General features: G+C 39.8%; 1 protein-coding gene across 2 annotated transcripts in view; it reads left to right on the forward strand.

Annotated features, from left to right (window-relative positions):
* UBE4B (ubiquitination factor E4B) overlaps positions 1-19,817 on the forward strand; it is a 125,274-nt gene that overhangs the window by 41,318 nt on the left and 64,139 nt on the right. For both annotated transcript variants that reach the window (XM_055419528.2, XM_055419529.2), the window contains exons 2-3: positions 1,060-1,246; positions 14,933-15,068. In XM_055419528.2, the coding sequence (XP_055275503.2) occupies positions 1,060-1,246; positions 14,933-15,068 (323 nt within the window). The remainder of the gene's footprint in view (positions 1-1,059; positions 1,247-14,932; positions 15,069-19,817) is intronic.

A 19,817-nucleotide genomic window follows, 5' to 3' on the forward strand; every position in this document is an offset into this window, starting at 1 on the left:
ATTTAGTTAAGGAGATAGTTGAAAAAACAAACAACTTCAGGATTTTGTATAAATTCCTTGATAGATATATTTATAGGAGGGGCTTCTCAACTTTGGGGCCAAGAGTCAGGACGTTCCTGTTGTCTGAACCATAAAAGTTGCAGATTCCCACCAATGTTAGAATGAGTGTGGAATGAGTGATAAATTTTTAATTCAGACAGTGTCCATCCCCATTAATGTTTGCAGTAATTTAACTTTTTTATCTTCCTTATTCGTAATGGAAAGAGTGTGAGCAGCCTAATTAGTTTGCTTCTCTGATGCCCACTTAGAGCCAGAAACTTTATCATAATTGTTACATATATACCCACTGCTTGGGAGGGCAGGTGCTCAGAGTTCATTGCCTGGTTATGAATTAATGACAGTCAAAATGTGGGAGAATCATTTCTGTGATCCACTGCACTTCTGTGGTACATATTTGTAATCACTTGATAACTCTGGAATATAATTGTACGGAGGAAATGATAGATAATATTTTTATTGAAAGTTAAACTAATCATTTTGTTCTTAAAAATGAGAGTAAAATGTTATTTTCTCATTGTTTTAGGGAATTATATTGGATATTTATTTTATTTTTAAACTTTTTATTTTGCATTGGGATATAGCCAATTAACAATGTTGTGGTAGTTTCAGATGAACACCTAAGGGACTCAGCCAGACATAGTGTATATTTGTTTTAAATTCTATTTAAAATGACCAAGTCTGTGGATTTTATTACAATAAAAAGGAGCTTCAATGTGTTGAAAAGTGTGGTATGTTTATTGTAAATTCACAGTGTTACTCAAGAAGTTTTGATAAACAGGTGGTAAAGCGATTAAGATGCAATTTTTAAAAAGTTAATTAGTAACTTATAAAAATACTGCCACACAGAGTTATCATTTGTCTCGAATGAGGCCTTTTTTCTCGAGACATATTTAGTTTTTAATGCTCAGGTGTGGTTATTGATAGCATTAATATTGTTATTCTCGTGCAGCATTGTGTTTCTGCTGTTTTTCACAGAATGCTCTTTCCCCCTCATTGTAGATCCGACGGAGGCGCCTTGCACGACTTGCTGGTGGACAGACCTCCCAGCCTACCACCCCTCTCACTTCTCCCCAGAGGGAGAACCCTCCGGGGCCTCCTATAGCAGCATCAGCTCCAGGCCCCTCCCAGAGCCTTGGTCTCAACGTCCACAACATGACCCCCGCTACCTCCCCCATTGGTGCATCAGGTAAACCTCAGCTTCATACCTGGGAGCTTTCCGTTACAGTTACAGTGTGACATTTCCACGGCAGGATAAAATGAACAGCAACTTTTTAAAATCCTGCAAGCAGTGGTTTAAAGATTAAGGTCATTATAATGTGTTTTGTTAATGTCTGTTCATTTTGATATTTTGCAAGTGATGTGTTGAAGCTGACTGTTTTCTGTAACTTTCATGCTTTTTTTCAGACAGGGCCAGGTCTTTGTCTCTGATGGTAAGGAGCTTAGGACTAAATTTGGTTCTGCAGATTTTATGACTTTGGTTGATGCTTTTTTTTTAAGATAAAATATTCTGCAAAGGCAAGATTGAAATAATGGTCAAAATAATGCCTCTGATTATGGATTTCATTGTCTTCATTCTATATTGTTATAGAACCTTTTCTCTTAATTTTCAGGGTATATAACGTTCACCTGGGGAATTCCCTGATAGTCCAATGGTTAGGACTCTCACTGCTGAGGGCCTGGGTTCAATACCTGGTCAGGGAACTAAGATCCCATAAGCCTTGCAATATGGCCAAAAAGAAAATAAAATAGAATAAAAGTTTGAACTCTTAACTACAGAAGTATTAATATAAATGAACCATAATAAGTTCACCTGGCATAATGTCTTATAACTGTCTCATTGATAGTTTAACTGTTGTAGAAGTTAATTTCTTTGTAATTATTGAGCTCATGGTTGATATCCATGGTTGTCTTTGTTGGGAAATGTGTTTCAAGATATCTGTCTTTTCACTAAGTGAACTTTTTCATCAAATGTAATAATTATTGACTTTATAATTATTATAATAGTTAAGATTCTAAGTAGAAAAAAGCAGGTGCTAAGAGACCTGCTTATTGATCATCATATCATTTAATAATATAATATCTAATTGTTAGCTCTGCTCTTGTTTAATGTACTGTCACCTCTGAACAATCCATCTTCATGATCTACGATAACTTGTCGATTAAAAGTTATCTGCGGAGTTTCTGTTACTATAACCCTTGTTGGGCATCATTGTAGGCCCCTCCTCAGGCAAAATAAATGCTTCTATGTAAATCTGCTAATTATTAAATGAGAGAGGCTCAGGCCAAAACATGTTGGTAATAAACGATGCCTGTGTCTGAAATGTTCCCGGGTTACACTGCTTGGAGAAGCTGTGGTGATGTACTCGGAGAAAGGTTCAAGATTCCAATTGTGTTTTCTCCTTTTTCTGCCTTTGCCTGTGGTGCCACCAGCAGTGCTGCTTGGCTCACCATGTTCAGACCCTACCTGGGATGCTGGAAAGTGTCCAGGGAAGAGCTCGTGGGATGGGGAGGGACTTAAAAACTTCACTGCATCAGCAAAGTGTCCTGGGGACTTGGAACCCTGCCCGCTCTCAGCAGGCTCCTGCTGCTCCTCACTACAGTGGGTTGTCTCTTTGGGACCTCCAGGATTAATCTCAGCATGCCCCTTAAGCCCACTGGTGTCAGCCACCCCATCTCCCCCTGTCCTCATGCCTCATCTCCCAGTCTCTAGTCCTTATGTGGTTTGTCACATGTACCTTTCCTTCCCCACTTCCTGAATTCTGAAAGCCTCATGCCCAGTCACCAGCAAAATCATGCTCTGTCAGCATGATTCCCCTTAGTGCTCTCACTGGATCTGACCTCTTTCTCCTTTGCTTTCTCGTTTCTTCTAGACCATTCTTCCTCCACCCTGAAAACACATTGGTTTGAATCTTGTGTCACCTAACAGTATTCTCCACTCCCCTCCCTTATTGAGGCTTATATTCTAAAACCTGCTCACCCACAGGACTCGTTATGTCTACTATTTGTCTGTCCAACACTGTTTCTGTCTTAATTTGTGATGATTTCAATAGCCGTGTGGATGATCCTTCCAGAACTCTGACCTCTCTGTTTCTTGAGCTCCTCCCCTTCAGTGACCTTTCCTTCCCTCTGACTCCAGCCACTCACTACCATGGTCAGACTCTAGATTTTTCAGTCTCAGTGACTTTCTGACCACCACCTTCGGCTTTTTAGCTCAGGCCTGTTCTTTGAACTTCAATGTGAAGTTCATCTGATACACGTCTCACAGTTAACACATTCAAAATCAGGTTTGTGGTATTTCCTTACATCTTATTTTTTCCTAGAACCCTATCTCAGTAAATGATAACTCATTTTTTTTCCAGTTGCTTAAGCTTAAAATGGGCATCCCTGTTGGCTCAGATGGTAAAGAATCGACCTGCAGTGGAGGAGACCTGGGTTCAATCCCTGGCTAGGGAAGAGCCCCTGGAGAAGGGAATGGCAATCCACTCCAGTATTCTTGTCTGGAGAATTCCATAGACAGAGGAGCCTGGTGGGCTGTATAGTCCGTGGGGTTGCAAAGAGTTGGACACGGCTGAGTGACTAACACTTCACTCTTCTTCAAGCTTAAAACATTCTCTCTTCTTTTTACCTCATATTCTAGGTTGAGGGTCAGCAAATTCTTTCTTTAAAGGGCCAGTTAGTAAATATTTTTGGTTCTGCAGGCTGTGCAGTCTCTGTCACATTCTTCTCTGCCCCCTAACACAAAACAGCCATAGACCTTGTGTCAACTGATGAGCATTGCTGTTTCAATAAAACTTTATTTACAAAACTAAGTAAGTGTGGCCTGTGGACTGAGGCTTGCTGACCTCTGCCCTAGGTCCATCAGCAAAATTTAGAACCAGACTCAGTTCTCACCACCTCTTCTCATCTCACCGCCTCTCCTGCTGCTGCCCAGGTTCAAGGCACTTGCATATCTTGCCTGGGCTACTAGAGTGGGCTCTAGACGTGTCTGTCCGTGTCTGCCCTGGCTTCACCTCAGTCCGTTCATGCAGAGCCTGACTGGGTTCCACTGAAGCATGAGTACAGCGCTGCAAAGCATTCTTCTTTTCAGCAAGGAGGATAGTTATTGTTACAACAGTAACCAACAGACTTGGCAGGTGCACATCTATGCTGTTAAGTCACCATTGTTTTTCTCCTGTAATCATCATTATTCATAATCACAAAAGGTAGATATTATTAGCCATACTCTTGGCAGACTGGATAGACAGATTTTCAGGAAGTGAAGTGAAAGTCACTTAGTCGTGTCTGACTCTTTGCAACCCCATGGACTGTACAGTTCATGGAATTCTCTAGGACAGAATGCTGGAGTGTGTAACCTTTCCTGTCTCCAGGGGATCTTCTCAACCCAGGGATCGAACTCAAGTCTCCTGTGCTGCAGGCGGATTCTTTACTAGCTGAGCCACAAGGAAAGCCCAGATTTTCAGGAACTTACTAAATAGGTTTAAGTGAAACAGAAAATAAACCCCTCCTAAGACAGGTCACATCATCTTCTGTTGGCTTCTGGCCTCAATCGAAATAAAAGTCGGAGTCCTTACCTCGACCCGGGGCTGCATGAGGTCCTGCCCTGAACCTGTCCTCCTCTCTCCTTGCCCTTCTTCCTTCTTCAGCTACAGCTGTGCTGGCTTCCCCTCTGTTCCTGGGACATTCCAGGCATGGTTCCTGTTTGTGTTTGTTTTTGTGTGTCTGTGTGTGTTAGTTGCTCAATCCTGTCCGACTCTTTGAGACCCCATGAACTGTAACCCGCCAGGCTCCTCTGTCCATGGGATTCTCCAGGCAAGAATACTAAACTGGGTTGCCATCCCCTTCAGATCTTCCCAACCCAGGGACTGAACCCAGGTCTCCTGCATTGCATGTGGATTCTTTACTGACTGAGCCACCAGGAAAACCATGGTACCTGTTGGGGGCTTTTATGTTTGCTGTTTCCTTGCCTAGAATGCTCATACCCTAAAATCCACTCAGCATTTTCCTTCCACTCTTCATATGTTTACCTAGGTGTCACTTTTTCAAAAAGGCCACCTTGTCTACACTTGATCTTAGCCAGAAGGCTGAGAAGCGATGACCACCTTGTCTAAACGTTCAACCGGTATCTGACATAGACACTTCCTCAAGCTCTTGTTGCCCGCCAGCATAGCATGTATATTACTTGTTGTTGTTGGTCTTCAGTCCTGTCTGACTCTTTGCGATCCCATGGACTGTAGCACACCAGGTTTTCCTGTCCTTCACTCTCTCCTGGCGTTTGCTCAGATTCATGTCCATTGAGTTGGTGATGCCATCCAACCATCTCATCCTCTGTCGTCCCCTTCTCCTCCTGCCTTCAATCTTTCCTAGCATCATGGTCTTTTCTAATGAGTCAGCTGTTTGCATCAGGTGGCCAAAGTATTGGAGCTTCAGCTTCAGCATCAGTCCCTCCCATGTATATTCAGGATTGATTTCCTTTAGGATTGACTGGAGACTCTCAAGATTCTATTTTAACACCACAATTCAAAATCATCAGTTCTTCGGTGCTCAACTTTATGGTCCATCTCTCACATCCATACTTGACTACTGGAAAAACCATAGCTTTGACTAGGCAGACCTTTGTCAGCAAAGTAATGTCTCTGCTTCTTAATACGCTGTCTAGGTTTGTCATAGCTTTTCTTCCAAGGAGCAAGCGTCTTTTAATTTCATGGCTGCAGTCACCGTCTGCAGTAATTTTGGAGTCCTGGGAAATAGAATCCATCACTGTTTCCATTACTTGTAGTGTATCCTGTTTTCTCTGCTTCCTTTCCTAGTGTGTGAGCTCCATGGGGGCAGGGACTTATGTGCATTTTATTCATGAACACAGTGTGAGTAGTTTCCATGAGGATGATGATACCTTGTGCTTACTGTCTGTGGTCCTAGATGTCAAAGGTAGGGCCAGTTGGTAGCTTTGTTATCCACCGAGTGTGAAGGGAAGACTTCTGTTCCAGAATGAAGTGCTTCTTACAGAGACGAATACTGGGTTGGCTGCTACCCGTGGTAAGAGGTTCTGCTCCGGTAGTGACCAGGCGGTTATTCTGCAGTCTTCTTATTGCTTAACCCTTGGACTGCAAGGAGATCCAACCAGTCAATCCTAAAGGACATAAACCCTGAATATTCATTGGAAGGATTGATGCTGAAGCTCCAGTACTTTGTCCTCCTGATGCAAAGAGCCGACTCATTGGAAAAGACCCTGATGCTGGGAAAGATTAAAGGGGTATCAGAGGATGAGATGGTTGGATAGACTCTATGGACATGAGTTTGAGCAAACTCCAGGAGATAGTGAAGGACAAGGAAGCATGACATGCTACAGTCCATGGGTTTGCAAAGAGTTGGATGCAACTAAGCGACTGAACAATTTCTTAATCCAGGTGCTTTCAGTACAAGTGACAAAAGCAAGGGTTCGGAAGTTGGCTGTGAGTCCTATGGTTGGTTCTTCCATCTGGCTCCAGCTTCTGCAGTGCCACCTACCTTTGTATTAGTTTCCTGAGGCCACTATAGCAAAGTATCCAAAACTCGATGACTTAGAACAATAGAAATCGTCCTCTCACGGTTCTGGAGACTGGAAGTCTGGTGTCAAGGTGTTGGCGGGGCTGTGCTCCCTCTGCAGGCTGGAAGGAAGAATCCGTGCCTCTTCTCGCTTCAGTTGGTTGCTGGCACTGCTTGTTGTTGCTTGGCTTGTGGCAGCACCACTCCAGTCTCTACTTCAGTCTTCTCATGCCCATGCCTCTGTGTGGCTGTGTTCAAGGTTCCTGCTTGTTTTTGGGGTGAAGGGACTGCACTACATGACTTGTAATAGCTTCCCAGGTGGCACTAATGGTGAAGAAACTGCCTGCCATTGCAGGAGACATAAGAGACTTGGTTCCACCCCTGGTCAGAAAGATCCCCTGGAGGAAGGAATGGCAACCCACTCCAGTATTCTTGCCTGGAGAATCCCATGGACAGAGGAGCCTGGCGGGCGGCAGTCCATGGGGGTTGCAAACAGTTAGACACGACTGAAGCGACTTAGCACACAGTATAATGTTGCTTCTGCCTGTCTTAAAGCTTTATAAACATGGTGAATGTTTTTCTTACACATGATAGTTGTTTTTTTGGTCATCATCATTGATAATGTTGCGTTTACATTTCAGCTTATCCAGTGTTTACTTAGGACTGTTGCAGGTCAAACACAGTGCTCGGTCATGGAAGCGCAGAGATGAGAGAGACTCATTTTCTTTCCTGGAAGAGCTTACAGTCCAGCAGTGGAGAAAATGTTCTTTAGTTTCCTTTTAAAAATCTGTGCTTATTAAATTCCTGGGATGAGAGACTGGTTTTCTTGGTTCCTTTCCCCATCTTGAGATTGTTCTATGATTACCTAGTCTTCAGAAATTCTTCTTAACCCTCTGGGATGGCTTTTCTTTTATAGTCTTGTTTTGGAATTATGCTTATCTCCCCTCTGTTCCCTCTGTTGTTTACCCATCAGACATCTTGAACATGTCCAATAAAGCCTTACCCTCCCTGGCTGTCATGACCTCTCCCAAGCTGTGGTCATTCTTGCTCAAGAGTTCCCCTGTGAATCCTCTATCAAACAAGTTCCGTCTTGACAGAATTATTAGGTCTGGTGGAGCAAGTTCTCTCGTTGCCTTTTTTGCCCCTAGTACTGTGTTTCTTAACTGTTGTCATTCCATTTCCCTTTGGCAAACGGGGATAGCCTTCTCAAAAAATACTTTTAAATGCATGTATCATAAAACATGAAGGGTTACGAAGGAGACCAATTATATTCAAATATAGTTATCATAATAGTTTTAAAGATTGTGATACCCGTACTTTATGTGTTCCTCAATGATGGACTTCAAATAAAATATCTGGAAGCTAGTCACAGAGCTACTGTCATTTTGACCCCCTCAGTTCTGTCTCCCTGTGTGTGTGGTCAAGATCTTCTGCTCTGGGAGTGGAAATGAGCAGCCAGGGCCTGTTAGGAACAACCAAGAAGCCAAATGATATGTTTGGCCTCCCGGCTGGTTCCGAGGTCTGGGTTAGAGACAGAATCTCTTTTCTCTGTCTAACTGCTAGTCTTTTAATATGCTTAGTAAGAACTTAACCTGCATTCTTTTTTAGCATTATTCTTGCAAATGGCCTTTGTCATGCTTCCACTTGTGCATGTGAACACGTGTTTAATGCTTTCTACCTGCAGGCACTGTCTTAGGAGCCAGGGCTGCAGAGATGGGCAACTCAGTTAAGGCATACTGAAGGGCTCACAGTCCAGTGGGAGGAGGTGGGCTCGTGAAGGGTCCTCCACGACAGGGAGGCCCACAGTTGCTGCCTCAGGCTCATGACTGTGGTGTTTGATTTGTATTTATGATTATTAGGTAATATTGGGTTGAAAAACCTAAATGAACTTTTTGGCCAACCCGATATGATATATTTTATGTATATTTTTAGTTATTCCAATTTTTTTAAATAAAATTACTTTTTAGATTTATTGAAAAGTTACACACATAGTACAGAGAGTCCCCTTATGTCCTTCACCCATTTTCCTCTAATGTTAATATCGGGTACATTTATCAAAACTAACATTATCTTTAGTATTTTATTATCGACTAAACATAAGTGTCCTTAGTCTCATTTAGTCTGTGACAGTTTTTCAGCCTTTTTGTGTTTTTCATGATTTTAACAGTGGTGAAGAGTACTCTGTAGAATTTTTCATACTTTGGCTTTATCTTGGTGTTTTTTATCATGATTAGACTGGAATTTGGGTATAGGAGGAAGACTGTCATACAGGTGAAGTTTCTCATCAGACATCTCTGGTGATGTTGATCTTCATTCACCTCCCCATTCAACTGGGGTTCACAGGGTCTCTCCACTGTAAAGTGAAGAGTTTTCCTTTTCCAAACTCATTTCTTTGGAATTGAATTCCTAAGTTCAGCCCAATTCCTAAGTTTTACATCCTGGTGGGGCAAGTATGTACATATATTTTAAATTCTTCTATAAGGGACATTTGTCCAATTATTTATTTAATCCTTATTTACATCAGCATGCTAAGTTGCTTCAGTTGTGTCCAACTCTTTGAAATCCCATGGACTGTAATGTGCCAGGCTCCTCTGTCCATGAGATTTCCCAGGTAAGAATACTGGAGCGGGCTGCCAGGCCCTCCTCCAAGGGATCTTCCTGATCCAGGGATCAAACCCACATTTTGTGTCTCCTGTGTTGACAGGTGGGTTCCTTACCATTTGCATTACCTGAGAAGCCCACATCAGCATGAACTCATGTATATTTATTTTATTCTTTTGAGCTATAATTCATATTGCTATATCATTTATTTCTGCAATTTAAAAAAAATACAAATTCCAATTTTGGCCATTGGGAACTCTCATGTTGACTTCTTTGTTGACATGCTTATCCTTTTAGTTTTTTGAGTATTGTCTTTCTGGCATTTGTAAAATGCTCCAGGCTCATATTATATTTTCTCTGCCCCAGCCATAGAATCAGCCATTTCTTCTCAGAGCAGTCATAGTCTTTTGATTCCAGATGTATGATTCTCTGCATGATTAGTGCTATAGAATATTCAGAACAAATCATAAGCATCATATTTAGAACCAATCATAAATATCATATTTAGAACCAGTCATAAATATGAAGATCAAAGCAATTTTCCAATTTGAGTTGTTGGTTTTCTTGTCCCAAGATTTTATATATTACTGTTTTGCTTTACAGGTTTGAAATTCCATTTCATTTGTGTTTATTCACAAGAACAAACTTATTTCACCAGGAAATTAGCTGATGATCAGATATATCATTCTGCTTTAGGGAACAGAATATGTTCATTTTAATTCGTGTTGAGGGGTGATGTTCGTATTGGCCAAGTAAGATAGAACTATACTTTGTATGTTTCATGAATGCTAACCACTTTGCTAAGTTCATTGTCAAGGTCTATGTAAAATGCTTTAGAATTTTGATTAGCAATGGAGTGAATGGTTCCGTTTATAACTTTAATGTCTTTTCATGTTTTCTTTTTTAATTTTAGAAGGTATACAACATATATAGCTTTGGTTTAAAGTAGCTGTGATTGAAGAACTGTTCATCAGTTTGGGGTAAAGCAAACTGCAGCATTTTCTGTGGAGTGAGAAGACCTAAGTTTTAATCTTTGTACTGTTTCTGACTTGCTGAAGTTCCTAAGGAAAGTCTTAGACTTCATGGATCTCCGTATTCTTATCTGTAAAAGAGGATTGGGCGAAAGCTTTAAAGTCGCCTCACCCCACTTCCCTTCCTTTTTAACAGCTCAATTGAGAATTTAAGGCTCATTTTGGTGACTCAGTGCTTTCTTTTTCAGTTAAAAAACATTTTTTTTAATTGGAGGATGATTTTTCTACGATAATTGTGTTGGTTTCTGCTGTACAACAACAGGAGTCAGTCTTAGGTATATATGCATATCCCCTCCCCCTTGAACCTTCCTTCCTCCCCCTTGAACCTTCCTTCCTGTCTTCCCCCTCCACCCCACTCCTCTGGGTTGTTGCAGAGCGCTGGGCTGGGCTCCCTGTGGTACACAGCAGCTTCTCACGAGCTGTCTGTTTTACACATGGTAGTGTGTATGTCACTGCTACTTTCTCAGTTCGTCCCACCGTCTCCTTTCCCCGCTGTGTCCACAAGTCTGTTCTCTGTGTCTGCATCTCTGTTCCTGCCCTGCAAACAGGTTCATCAGTACCATTTTTCTAGATTCCATACATATGCAATAATATATGATATTTGTGTTTCTCTTTCTGACCTACGTCACTCTGTATAACAGCCTCTAGGTTCATGTACGTCAGTTCAGCTGACTCACATTTGTTCCTTTTTATGGCTGAGTGTGCTTCTTTTTATACTAGGATTGAGCAAGCTCGCGCATTTGTGTGTGTGTGTGTGTGTCTAAAATCCTGGAACAGATCTAGTGTTATAGCTTGAAAGCAGTTATCTGATCTAGTGTATACCTGAGAGGGAATGTCACTCAGGAAATGCTACAATATTAGGAGGAAACTCTTACAGAAATAAAATCCTTATTATTTACTTTTTTGTAGAAACAAATTCATACTTTACTTTTGACAAGTTCTCGATATTCACAAAAATTGGGAAAGCTGCCGTCTTCAAAGGCTGTAGTTCATATTTTATTAAGTACACGTGGTTTCCTCCATTCTGTTATGCACTCCATTCTGTCACGTTTTAAAGATTTGTTTTTGAGTTGACATGTAGAAATTTTACTCATCTTCTAAGAAAGAATCAGAGGAGTTTATGTCTGTATTTTAGTTCTTTAGTGTCTGGCTTTATGAAGATGAAGACTGTGGGGGGAAAAACATCTGCATTCCTTGAAATGGGCTCCCTGACAGCCTTCCCTCAAGTTAGAAGGGGAAGAGGGTAAAGATAACAAAAGACTTGTATGTTTGAAGACAAAGTAGTATTTTGTGCTATTGTTTTGATTTTAGTTACAGTATTTGATTTATATTGCTTCTAAATGAAGTCAGAGACCTTCCTTTTTAATTTTTATTTATTTATTTATTTGTTATCGGTTGCACTGAGTGTTGCTGTCCGAGGGCTTTCTCTAATTGTGGTGAGCAGGAGCTACTCTTTCTCGTGATGTTCGGGCTTCTCATTGCATTGACTTCTCTTGTCGTGGAGAACGGGCTATAGAGCCTTCGGGTTTCCGTAGTTGCAGCACACAGGCTTAGTTGCCCCACGGCATGTGCAGTCTTCCAGGACCAGGGATCGAAACCATGTCCCCTGCGTTGACAGGTGAATTCTTAACCACTCGACCAACAGGGAAGTCTGAGATGTTCAGTTTTTTAAGTTTAAGAAAACAGTAGGGTCCCTCCTAGATTCTAAATGGTATATAGAGATTGGGGAGCATTGGCAAACATAAATTCTGGGGCAGATTTGCCCTATTTGACACTTACGAATGTCATGTGCAAGGTTCAGGAAAAAATCAGATGATATTCTTGTTGTCTTATAAAAATAGTGCAAATAGATTGTATTATGCTATATGGTAAACTCTGACACTCTATGAGTATAGGATTATTGTACTCATAGTACACTGGACTACAAATACAGTATTTTAAACAACTTACTGTAATTATTAGTTTAATTTTAGAACTGGTTTTTATAAAATAAAGATTTAAAGGCTGCTAAATTGATATCCCATAAAAATTGTTGAACTTTATTATTTTATTAAAAAGTTGTCAGACATTTGAGTGTGGTAGAATGATATTCTCTTCAAGACATTGTTGATGCTCTGTTATTTGCTCCTTCAATGAAGATCTGTTGGGAATTTATTTTGGATTGTTGTTGTTCAGTCACTCAGTCGTTTCTGACTCTTTGCCACCCCATGGACTGAAGCATGCCAGGCTTCACTATCCTTCACTGTCTCCCAGAGTTTGCTCAGACTCATGTCCATTGAATTGGTTATGCTTACACTTGAATTAAAAGTTTTACAGTCTTCTCTAAGCTTATTTCAGAATTCTCACTACATCAAATGATTTTGATGTTTTACTGAAATCTACTTATGAATAGTTAGTTCTAGAAGGTCTTGTAGGTCTTCATAGAACTGTTCAACTTCAGCTTCTTCAGCGTTACTGGTCGGGGCATATATTTCTTGATGAAAGTGAAAGAGGAGAGCGAAAAAGTTGGCTTAAAGCTCAGCTTTCAGAAAACCAAGATCACGGCATCCGGTCCCATCACTTCATGGCAAATAGATGGGGAAACAGTGGAAATAGTGGCTGACTTTATTTTTCTGGGTTCCAAAATCACTGCAGATGGTGATTGCAGCCATGAAATTAAAAGACGCTTATTCCTTGGAAGGAAAGTTATGACCAACCTAGATAGCATATTAAAAAGCAGAGACATTACTTTGTCAACAAAGATCCATCTAGTCAAGGCTGTGGTTTTTCCAGTAGTCACGTATGGATGTGAATTGGACTATAAAGAAAGCTGAGTGTCGAAGAATTGATGCTTTTGAACTGTGGTATTGGAGAAGACTCTTGAGAGTCCCTTGGAATGCAAGGAGATCCAACCAGTCCATCCTAAAGGAGACCAGTCCTGGGTGTACATTGGTAGGACTGATGTTGAAGCTGAAACTCCAATACTTTGGCCACCTTATGTGAAGAGCTGACTCATTTGAAAAGACCCTGATGCTGGGAAAGATTGAGGGCAGGAGGAGACTGGGACGACAGAGGATGAGATGGTTGGATGGCATCACCGACTCAATGGACATGGGTTTGGGTTGACTCTGGGAGTTGGTGATGGACAGGGAAGCCTGGTGTGCTGCAGTTCATGGGGTTGCAAAGAGTCGGACACGACTGAGCCACTTAACTGAACTTATGAATAGTAAAGATTTATATTCTCTTTCCCTTCTGAGTCCTGAAAAAGTTTTAATAAACAGATACATGTTAAAACCCTGCTATCAAGAATGGGTAAAGTCTTCAAAGAAGAGATATGAAAGAGTGGCAAGTGGATTTTCTTGGGATGCTGGGAGGGTTAACATTTTAATCCACTTGATAGTTGTTTTAGCTACAAGTGAAAACTCAGGTTGTTTTGTTTTTTAAAACATGAGCCATTTTCCTTTCAGCAACATAGTACGCATTGCCTGAAAATGCCTGGGTAAGCTTTTTTTTTGTAGAAAGATTAAATTCATAGAGTTAAAGTAAATTTTTAAATTCTATGAAAAACCTGGTTTTGAAGATTTTGATAGAAACACCATGTCCCTGTGTGCCTGGCTATGGTTCAGTGCACTCTAGGCTCTGTGAGGTCAGGGATGGCAGGATGTTTGTTTTTCCCAAACTATTGCAAAATAAGATGTTCAATCAATAAATGGGTTGATCTGTATTTAAGGACATGGCTTAGATGGATCTATTTGTACATTTTCAATATCTTATTATGAAAATTGGAAGCACCCAGCAAAGTAAAAGGAACTTGGCAGTGAATGCTTATACAGTAAGTCCCCTACACACAAGCCTTCAAGTTGGGAACTTGCAAAGAGCCAAACGTGAGTTTGCATGTTCAGTCACATAAGTTAGTTAACATGTCTGGTGTGCATTGTCACGGGTTTGCATCCTCCACAAATGGTTGTGCTTTTGTGTACTTTGCTGTACAGTATGGGATAGAGTACAGCAGTACTGTATCTTTATTTAAGCCCAGGATTTCTAGAAGCAAGTGTAAAAACAGCAGTGATGTAGCTGGTACTAGTGTACTTTTCAAGGTACTATTGAGATTAAAAATGTTTTATTTCTTGTGTTTGTTTTTTATGTATTCTTTGTGTGAAAACTGTTACAATCTATTACAGTACAGTACTGTATGGCTCGTTATGTTAGGCTAACTTTGATGAACTTAAAAACAAACTGGACTTAATGAGTGCACTCTGGGAACAGAGCGTGTTCATATGTAGGGGACTTACTATATACCTATCAGCTAGATTCTACCATTATCGTTTTACTCTGCTTTATCACTCATCTCTCCATCTGTCTTCCTATCTATTCATTAATGTATCTTATTTTTGGTCCATTTCAAGGATATTTCTGGACTGTCATGGAAGCTCATTTGTACTCAGGGTCCATCGTCTGAATTAATGAAAGAGAAGGTTATGAGGAGTCAGTTTTAGGTATCAGATGTAGCTCTGTTGTCACTGACCTCGTATGATATTTATTCATAAACTGGTTTCTCACTGATGTTGCTATGATTTTAATGTCATTTCGACCCTCAGTACAGTCTTCAGATAGAAATTCCTCTGTGAGCAGCTTTCATGATGGTATGAATGCCGATTGTGTGTATTTACTGTTGCCATTACAAATAACTTTAACGTTATCTCACACGAGACTTCCTCTTTTATGTCTCTTTTGGTTAGGAGTAGCCCATCGAAGCCAGAGCAGTGAGGGAGTCAGTTCTCTCAGCAGCTCGCCCTCCAATAGCCTTGAAACGCAGTCCCAGTCTCTCTCACGTTCCCAGAGCATGGATATCGATGGAGTCTCTTGTGAGAAAAGGTAAAGTAAGCCAGTTTTCCAATAAGCTGCTTTACTGATAGAAAGGGAAAGAGCCATTCACTTTAGTGTCTAGTCCAGTAGTCTCAAATGCCAGCCCAGAGGTCCATGCCAGCCCTTAGCTTGATTAGAGCTCAGTTTATTAAATTGAAAGGTCTTTGTATTATTCTGAAATGTTCTTTATACCTTTTTAAATTTTGGGTGCCGAAATGTCTTTTATGAAATAACGGTACAGGTGGTAAAAAAAAATTTTTTTAATGTCTTTATTTTTTAAATACAAAGTTGGCAAACGTAGATCAGCCCCTAAAAATTTCTGCAAAGATTTACTACTTGGTGAAACTTTTTTCTTTTAACTTGGTAAAATGTTTGTTTTTCTAACAATTTGAAAGGGTGTAGGCAGGTAAGCAAATGTTCTAGGAGCTCCGTGAGGATCAGGGTGCCCTGGGGTGGAGCCATCCTTTGTCGCACGTGTGTGCAGGTACGCTGTCAGTAGATGGCAGCGTGGCTGAGGGGCTGACCCCTTTACTCCTCGGACAGCCAGACCCTCACGACATGGCTCCTCTGCCCTCACGCAGCCCCTCTGTTTCTGTTAGTGGGCCAGACAGATAGCCTTTTCTAGGTGTGTTAGTTGTGCACTTTGTGTTGGGGTGAGGAGCCAGATCGCAGATCACCCCACTTCAGGCAAGAGTTCAGAAAGGACTACCCTGCCGGGAAAAAGATCAAGGAGAAAATAGTCAACCACACAGAGGAAAAGCGATTGTTTCCTTACTGCCTTTGCTCTGAGTGGATGAATTTCTTAAAACTCAAGTCAGCTCTGCAATTTCATGGCCAGTGAGTAATTTTCATGTGTGTTTAGCACCTAAATTTACGCTTAATTGTTGTAGTCTGAAAAACCTCAGGCTAAGAACTGTCATATACAGTGGACCTTTTCATGTCTTTAAGCATCTAGCAGAAACAAACATAAATCATCCAAGTGTTCAGAGAATTTCCTTAGAAAAATTTCCAAGAAATATGAACTCATGGTCAAAAATTAAAGTACACTCAGCGACTCTGTCTTGAGTCTGCCCATGTGTTTATCCGCACATAGTCTTTCTCCTAATAAACACTTTATTTGTTTCACTTTAAAGAAAAAAAAAGTATACTAGAAAAAAGCCGCCATGTGTAAGAGTCTGTAGAATCAGTAACAATAGAATTATTCACCTAGACTCATTGGGGTTTTGGAATTGTCAGATACAGAACGTAAAATTTGTATATTTAACTAAATTTTAAAAAGTATTGAAAATGTGAATAAGAGGCAAGGAACTATAAAAACAACCAAGCACATTTGAAACAGAACCGAATAGAATTTCTAAAAATGAAAAGATAGTAATACACAGTGGGTTAAGAAACTAAAGAGAAAATTAACAAATGGAATGACGGTGCTGAAGAACTTAACAAGAGTGTACCACAAAGTGAAAGATGAAAAATATGAAGGATGTTTAGAAATACAGAGAACAAGAGGACATAGATGTAATATATACCTGATAGAAGTATCAAAAGGAGAGGGCAGGAACACTGGGAGATTTCTCACCTCTCTCCTTGTTCCATTGTCTTTTCCTCTGCTGATTTGAAAGCCGTTAGCAAAATGATAAACGGCTGAGGATTTGTCTAGAGTTGATAAATATATGAATCTGCAGGTTCAGCAAGCCCTATAACTTATGAGCAAGGTAAATAAAAGGAAATTTGTATCTAGACATTTTATAGTTAACTTGCAGAAAACCAAAGACAAAGACATTTAAAGCAGCCAAGAGAAACGAGAGATTATTTACGAAAGGACGATAGTTAGATATCTCAGTGATGGAGGGCAGAGGACTATGGCATCAGTGTTAAGTGCTGAGAGAAAGTAACTGTCAGCTGGGAACTGTGTGTATTTGTGGAACTCTCTTTTAAGAGCAGGGGAGAAGTAAAGATATTTATAGATTTAAAAAATAAATGTGAACAACTGATGATCTGCCATAAGAAGACCCCAAATTTTAACAGATGCATTTAAGAAGGAAAGTGTATATGGCTGATTGACTTTGCTGTACAGTAGAAACTAACACAACATTGTAAAGCAGCTATACTCTAATAAAAATTAATTTTTAAAAAAGCTACAAGGATATATTTTACAGCACGGGGAATACAGCAAATACTCTATAATAACTCTAAATGTAGTATAACATTTAAAACTTGGAAACCACTACATGGTACACCTGTAATTTACATAATACTATGTACCAACTATACTTCAAGAAAAAAAGTAAACCATTTTTTTCGCAAAAAAAAAAAAAAAGGATACTAACACATATATAGGGAATTTAGAAAGGTGGAAATGATAACCATGTATACGAGACAGCAGAAGAGACGCAGATGTATAAAACAGTCTTTGGGACTCTGTGGGAGAGGGTGAGGATGGGATGATTTGGGAGAATGGCATTGAAACATGTATATTATCATATGTGAAACGAATCACCAGTTCAGGGTCGATGCATGTTGCAGGATGCTCAGGGCTGGTGTGCAGGGAAGACCCAGAGGGAGGATAAGAGGGGGAGGGAGGTGAGAGGGGGGTTCGGAAGGGGGAACTCATGTACACCCGTGGCAGATTCTTGTCAATGTATGGCAAAACCAACCAATATAATATTGTGAAATAATTAGCCTCCAATAAAAAAAAAATTTTTTTTAAAAGAAGGAAAATGAACTCAAGACTAATGTCTGAGATGCAGGGAAGAAAGATAAGAAAACTAATAAATATGTGCTAAATGTGAACACTGATGGTTTAAGACAGTAATAACAGTGTATGAAATAATAGAGGGAGAGAGAGTAAATAATCCGATCTTAACACACTAGCAACAGAACAGCAATAGCAGATAAAGCCGGAAGGGGAGTGATTGTCTACTTGGGAGAGGGGTAAAGACAGTGGCAAGCTCTTAGACTTTGAGTTAAGAATACTTCATACAATTTCAAGAATAACCACTGAAGGAATAAAAAGAGTGTATTTTCAAACCAGTAAAGGGAAAATATGAAACAAGGTTGGGGAGCGGAGGGAATTTAAGTCAATTCAAAGAAAAGGAAGAAAGAAACACAAATTTTTAAAAAGAGGCAAACAGCACAAAATAAGATGGTTATAAAAGAAATGAAAATGTCAATAATCACTGTAAGTCACAGTGAAAAGTCATAGGTTGGATTAAAAACAAAATAGAACCCAGCTTTCTTTTTGTTTACTGAAGGTATACCTGAAACACTAGGTTAGAGAAAGCATGAAACTGAAAGAAAGGGAAAAATATACTAGGCAAATACTAAACAAAATAAAATAGAGATAAATGTATTAATAAATTAGACTTTAAGTTATAAAATATTACTAGAAGTAAGCACTGTATGGGCTTCCCTGATGGCTCAGAGGTTAAAGCGTCTGCCTCCAATGCGGGAGACCCAGGTTCGATCCCTGGGTCGGGAAGATCCCCTGGAGAAGGAAATGGTAACCCACTCCAGTATTCTTGCCTGGAAAATCCCATGGACAGAGAAGCCTGGTAGGCTTCAGTCCACGGGGTCGCAAAGAGTCGGACACGACTGAGCGACTGAACGGAACGGAACGGAACGGAAGCACTGTATAATGATAAATGTTTAGTTTACCAGCAGGATATAACAGTTTTCAAAATACTTATATGTACTTAGTAATATAATAACATATAATAAAGCAAATCTTTATAGAACTAGAGGAAATTGACACATACCTAATATAATGGGAGATTTTTAACATATCTCTTTCAGCCATCAATAGAGCAAAGAGAATGAACAGCAGTAAGCATATGGACAAATTAAACAACACAGCTAACCAGCTTGATCTAGTGAAGGATACCGAGCTTTGTAGTTTACAATTGGAGAATATATGTTCTTTTCTGATACCCATCAACCAGAAGGGTTCAGGAGTCAGAATCATATTGAAAATGTTTTCTGACGTTAGGTTAGATAATTCATGTAGGGTTAAAAAAAAAAATCATAAATCTGGAAATTAAAAAAAAAAAGCATGCTTCTAAATACAGGTCAAAGAAGAAATCATGATGGAAATCTGAACTGAACAATAACAAATATTATATACCATCATTTGTGTGTCACAGTTAATGGGGTCCTTGGAAGAGAATATAAAGCTATATATATATTATACGAAAGAAGAAAAAAGAATATAAGTAAATACTTGGAATTAAACCCCGTTTCTTGAAATATGTTTCCTTTGGATATGTGCATGGCTTATCTCCTTCCTATTTTTGCCTAGGTAGTATTTCAGTGAGGTGACCCCATTTAAATGGGAGAGCCCTGCCTTCTCAATTACCTTTTCCTTGCTCTTTTTCCTTTAATTTTTATATAGCATTTATCATGTACTCTATGCTTTGCTTATTATATTTATTATCTTTCTCCCTTTAACTGGAAAGGAAGCTGCATGGCACAGGAAATTTTTTTGGTCTCTTGTCTGTTGACATCTCAGACACCTAGAACAATGCCTGCCTAGGATGGGCACTCAGTAATGCTTGTTATTGAAAAAGGGAACTCTGTGAAAATGTAAATATGCAGGATGCAAATCAATTTGAAAATCTGGATTAAAATCAGATTCCTCGAAGATCATAATTCTCCCAAAATTGGCTTAGGAAGAAAGAGAGAATCTGAATTTCAAAAAAAAATAAAAGTTAAATCAAATCAGTATTTTACAGTTTTTCCAAAGAAAGCACCTTGCTCATATGA

This window comes from Moschus berezovskii, chromosome 17 (genome assembly GCF_049115385.1).
Source record: "Moschus berezovskii isolate FMDL1 chromosome 17, NW_MosBer_1.0, whole genome shotgun sequence".
NCBI classification, from domain to species: Eukaryota; Metazoa; Chordata; class Mammalia; order Artiodactyla; family Moschidae; genus Moschus; species Moschus berezovskii.